The sequence below is a fragment of the Engraulis encrasicolus genome, chromosome 17, assembly GCF_034702125.1.
Source record: "Engraulis encrasicolus isolate BLACKSEA-1 chromosome 17, IST_EnEncr_1.0, whole genome shotgun sequence".
NCBI classification, from domain to species: Eukaryota; Metazoa; Chordata; class Actinopteri; order Clupeiformes; family Engraulidae; genus Engraulis; species Engraulis encrasicolus.
The window spans coordinates 37,979,177-37,985,176 of record NC_085873.1 but is presented as its reverse complement, the minus strand read 5'-3'; the positions used below and the strand labels follow the sequence as shown (position 1 = coordinate 37,985,176).

At 41.5% G+C, this 6,000-nt stretch overlaps 1 protein-coding gene across 1 annotated transcript in view; it reads left to right on the top strand.

The window, feature by feature from the left end:
* The first annotated feature begins 696 nt into the window (after positions 1-696).
* Positions 697-6,000, top strand: part of plekhm1 (pleckstrin homology domain containing, family M (with RUN domain) member 1) — a 44,688-nt gene continuing 39,384 nt past the window's right edge. The window contains exons 1-2 of the mRNA XM_063220733.1: positions 697-905; positions 2,215-2,315. Of these exons, the coding sequence (XP_063076803.1) occupies positions 2,262-2,315 (54 nt within the window). The 5' untranslated portion in view covers positions 697-905; positions 2,215-2,261. The remainder of the gene's footprint in view (positions 906-2,214; positions 2,316-6,000) is intronic.

The window sequence follows — 6,000 nt, the reverse complement described above, 5'->3', positions numbered from 1 at the left end:
AACTAGAGGATATGTGTAGACCTGAAGCAAAAAGTTATCTTGTTTTTGGAAGTTGAAGTAGGCCTACACTCTTCGCAAAGGTTAAAATAGCTTTAAAAGGTTTGTAAAGCTATTTTAATTCTCTTTGTGGTGGGATGTTCAGGCCCTGATTAAGATGGCACGGGTCCCCAAGGCTACAGGTTGCAATAGGCCCCCACAGAAAAAATAATAAAATAAAAATACCGGTAATGACAATTAAAAAAAAAAAAGTCTGCCAACTAGGCTACATTGAGAGGAGTATTAACAAGAGATGATTTTTCATTACGGCATCAGCAATTGTTTTCTCCACTTTGACCAATCAGGGGGGTGCTGGCTGGTGGGGGCTCCTAGGCAGCCAGGTAGGCTGTTTGTTAACCTGGCCCTGGAGATAACGTAGGCCTATGGCTTACCTGGCCAGATGACACAGTCACCAACTAAATGTAGCTACACAGTCTCATATTACAAATGGTAGGCCTACGTTTAGCAATAGGACTACTTATTATGGCAAAACATTTTTTTGTCATCATCAGCATTATTTCTCTACACAACACAGCGCTCGCAGGGGAAACACCTGACTCGGTGGTACCCTATCCTGCGCAAACATTACGCAATGTGTGTATTCTCCAAATAGAACATCGTGAACCATCGGAAGACTCCCAAGATGCTCCGCGGCTCTAGCGGAGCAAAATGCAACAACAACTTTGGCTGCCGAGCGAGTCCTTGCTCTTTAGCTAATTTAATCTGCTTCGAGGATATGTCTTCAGGTGACAACGTCCTTGTCGTCTTCGCAATGTTCAAATGGATCATAGTATGCCTGTGACATAAGACGTGAAGTTGTTACCAAGTTCCCTCAGCCTTGTTCAGTCTCTGTCAAACATCAAAACAAGGTAAGGAATCCCGACGACGCTGCTGTTTTGCTTTGATGGCCTTTCGCGTAGCAGGATGACAATTGCTCCCCCCTAATTGGTCGTTTAATGTGTTGTCCTTATAACACGTCAATTATTGCTGAATGTATTTTCCCAAGTAGACGTGTATGTCATATCTGTCCACGGTGCAGTAGTAGTGGCAAACAAAAACTTTGCTAACGTTAGCTAGCTGGTTGGCTAATTGCCTGAAATGGATGTGTGAAGTTGGACAATGGTGCTGTCAAATGATGGTGCATAGTTCTATAGGTTCTATAGGTCCTTTGTTGTTAACTGAAATAAGGACAATGAACACGCATTGCACATGATATAATACGGTTTAAGTAAAATACTAGAAGTAGGCTAGTGGTAGCCTATGCAATACAATACTGAAGTTGAGTTCTAGCTCACAACGTTTTGGGAAAGCTATATACTACTCATTTCTTCAAATAGCACAGGACATTTTATAGTTCTGTGATGGCAAACCTTGGTGGTCTAGTTCTACAGCTGGATATGTTACTGAATCTCGTTACGCTTGTCCTAGAGAATAACTCACATGATGACAAGCCAATAAGGCAGACCCCTCACAGAGAATATTTGTCCCGCATCACAGCTCGCAGTGCTGCCTTTGTTTTGTATCTAAAAATCAATTAACAATAATATGTTGTTGTAAGTGTTGATTTGCCATCGGGTTGGTTTGCCCACCCACCGTTATCTCAGTACTCTGTTACTTAATTGCGAAAGCACTGGGGACTGTCTTCAACTTTATCTGTCTCTACCGTCAGACAGGCGTGACCACTTAGTTCTAACTTTAAATCTGGGATCCAATAAGGAAGTCTGCTTGTGTCACAGTCATCTGTCACTGGCTGTGATCGCTTCTCGTCTCTTCTCTTCTCTTCCTCTCCCGCAAAGTGGTTGAGCAGGAACAAAGTGTGAAACTGCCCGCTGCGATCTAGCTGACTATTTGGACACAGTCGTGGTTTTGCGATGCAAGCAGCAACAGTTATTTTGCAAGCTCAACTGTGACAGCACTGTCACGAATGGGAACTACCCCTTGATGCTTCACCCTTGTAAGTAGGCTCGGGTTGACGGGTTGACAGTGGAAGTTGACATCGTTATGTCGGTCGCCCTAAGTTACCTGGAGCGACAGATCTAGGAAGACCCGTTCTCTTCTCTTATGTAATAGAACCTGACCTGCTGTTGTTGGTCACTGTGTGTTGTCGGGATTTTCAGTTTCTCTCCCTTGTTGTTTAGAGGAAGTGATGCTTTCTTTCACTGTGTTTCTTTCTGACAGTTTAGCTGTCATGTTGGAGTAGACACCACCGGAGCTGAGCAGCAGTCATGCTGGCGACCCAGACGGCAGAGACGGGCCCGGACGCTAAAGATGTCAAGCAGGTGAGTGTTTGGTTTGGTGGCTAATCCTGTCACTGTTACTTTGTTACTCCTCTCCCCCTCGCTGTTTGTATTGTAAATCATGAATGGAACACTGACTATTGTGTGAAACAATGTAATGTCATCGTTGTGTGAATTGGGGACATACACAGACATAACTTACAGTAGATAGCATAGAGACAACTCTCTGAGATGAAAAGTGATTAGGGCTTTATGAATGGGCCATTGAGAAATGAGGTTTGAGAGGAAGGGGTGATTAAGTATACATGGATTCACCGTGTTTATCAACATGGTATTGTGAGGAAGGGCAAGACACTGGCAGCCAACCACGTGAGCTAATTTGTTGACCGACAGCAGTTTCCAGCAATCAGAGGTGGAGTTGTGCGCAGCTAGTTTCGCGCAGTCAGGGGAAAACAAAAATTTAGAACCCATGTATAACTGGTCCATGATCAGGAATGAAACAGTGTGCCCCTCTGTACTCTCTTACTGACTGGTACTTTTTGGCAGTGAATCCACAACTGTTCCTAAGTGCTCTGGGGGAAAAATGTCTGATAATTGTGGTGTAATGTGATTGAAGGTGGAAGAGAGAAGTAAGGGTGGTGTATTAATTTAGTCTTATTGTATTTTTGTCTTTCCTGCAAATTAATTTATTTTGAAGCTTCCCTGACTGTCAACTGTAAATGTGTGCTGTGGTCTTGTGGTCTGTCTGGATGCCTGGCAGCATAATTTGAGTGGAATCTTACCATGCATGTTAAAAACCCCACACACACACACACACACACACACACACACACACACACACACACACACACACACACACACACACACACACACACACACACACACACACAGTTTCTTTCTTTTTCTCAGACACTATGTCTGTTTCACACACACACAGACACAGATCAAAATGAGCACACGCTCAAAAGCATGTACTCTATCATATACACAAGGCGTCCATTTTTAGCATAAAAAGGTCCCTTTTTCCCCTTCACAAGCTTGTCAGCGAGAGGGGTGGGGGGGTGGGGGGCTGCCAAGATGGAGTTCACATGATTACAGGTCAAAGAGTTCCATTCTGGAATGTTCTACTGTCTGAACTGAACAGTGGCTGAGACTCTTGCCACTATGCTAGCCCGTGAGCCAGTGGGGTTCACTGGTACCACTTGGGGGGGCAAATTCTCACTATATTTTTCTGAAAGCTATGTGTCTCTGGAGTATATTCATGTATGATAGCAAGCTGGATCTCATAGCTTTGTGGTTTTACAGCCTCTTTAGTAAATACACCATTTGAAGAAAGAAATTAAAATCGCCTAAATGAAAATGTCTCTTAAGCCACTTCTGGCTGTTATATTAGCCTTCTGGAGTGGTTTAAATACCATCATTAATTCAGATAAATATTCTACTTCATAGTTCCATCATCAGAATAACCATTTTAATTAATATGTTGAAATAAAATATTATAATATGGCAATTTATGCTGCCGATCATACATAATTGCATCACTTCTAATAATGTCAATAGCTTATGGTACAGGTGGTATGGCAAATTCTCACTATATTTTCCTGAAACCCAAGTGTCTCTGGAGTATACCTCTGTATGATAGCAAGTTGCATCTCATAGCCTTTTGATTTCACAGCCTTTCAAAGATTAAGGGGAAAAAACGATTTTCTAAAAAGTGACTATTTTTTAGTTGAACCACTAACAACAAGCCATAGAAGCTCCTAATCATCATCAGTGATATTTCTAATGTCGCCCTTAATGTTGACAGATATTCACTTCATGAAAATTCTGCATACCATAGCTGATAAGTTTTAGCCCATTTTCCAATAATTAAAAAGGAGTCACATACTGCACAAGGAGTCACATACTGCAGTCACATGTTTTAAAATAAAATATGTAATTTGCTATTAATAGCTTATGGTACAGTTGGTTAGGCAAATTGCCACTATATCTTTCTGAAAGGTATTTCTGGAGTATATTGCTGTATGACTGTAAGTCTGGGCATTACATTAGCTTGTTGGAGGGTGGAGTCACAACTTCAAACAAATGTTTCACATCATTCAAATAGACACCATACAAATAGTCACCATTCAAATAGAGAATTTTGTTAGTAGTTCAGTGGTTTTGAACATTAATATCATTCTGTATTTCATTTAGTGAGTTGATGGGGAATGTAGTTTACATATTGTTGTCATAAAATTCAATAAGTCCAAGTCATTGCCATGTAAGCTACCATAAAAAGCAGCAGTGTTTTATTGTCAATACTACAAACCCAGTTACAAAAAAGGTGAGGCGCTTGAATTCTTAATAAATTCAAACCACACATACCGTACATTATACACTGATTTCTGTGTTTATTTGTGTTGAAGTATACACAGTACATTTTTACACTTAAATAGAGTCAATCTCAAACCCCAGTGTTCAAATGTATTCCTGCACAGGCATTACTTGACACCAAAAGAGCAACATTTAACTCTGATTCAGAATTCTTTCTGAGTGTAGAGGGACACTCCATGAATAGTATATTCAGCAGTTTATATTTCATGGGACTTAATTTACACTGCTGTCTGTGCTTATTTCTGTAAAACTAAAGCATTTATTCCGACAGGGACTGTAACCAATACCCTGTCAATAACTTTGTCACTTTGGATAAAAGTGTTAACTAAGTGTAATTGTACCGAAAGGGAGATGCCCAACCTCTGACCTTTTGTGGTTGTAAACTGAAGCTCTGACGGCTACACTAAAGAGCCACACTCATTGGCATGGCAGTCAGAACACAGGCACAACTTACAACATTACTTCACCCACAACCCATTACTCCACCCATTACTCCATCACACTGCCTTCCCCTTCGGGAAGCACACCCATGGTGAAGCACACTGGGCAGCTGACCATCATCATTCTTCGCTCATCCAGTGTGCCCCATCATCTATGCTTCACCCATCACTGGGGTCCCTCACACTGGAGTCACCAATCCTGGGGGTTCCTCACATAGAATTGTGGCTCACACAATGGGTATGCTTCTGATGGCCTCATGGTAGCCATCCCACTTCTGACACCATTTGTAGCAAAGAGGAGTAGAGTTGCCCAGGCAAGACTGAAACCTAGACCGCCTGGGGTGGTAAACTGGGCCTCTGATCGCTACACTTAGGAGCCAGGGTCATTAATGTGACAGTCAGAACACACCCACAACCCTAGTGATGGTTACGCCATCACAGTAATGTAATGCAATGTAACCAGTGATGGGCAAAATCGACTTACTAGTTACAATGCAGTGCCATATAAATTACTAGTTTTTTCCTTTCCACTTCAGCCAGGTGATTGGCTGGTTGAAAAATCCCCTGGTTGAATGAAGCCCTTTTTCCATCAACAAGATGATTCACTTTAATGTGATGTGCATCAAGAAGTTAGTGCGACACATATGATGCAAAAGTCTTTAGATCGCTCTACTGCTCTGAGAAACAGATATATATATATATTTAGGCAATGTTTTTAGAATTTTAGCTTTTATTACTGAAGTAGCCTATTTAGTCACAAATGTCAATTGAATTTGAACATTTGCCTTGAAACAGTATTACTTCAAAATATTTGGAAATTCCTCAACAAGCCTTTGAACAAATTGATGGTTGGGCCCAACTTGTAGGGCACCTTAGCCTACACACCATTTCAGACCTGCTCATAACAGTTC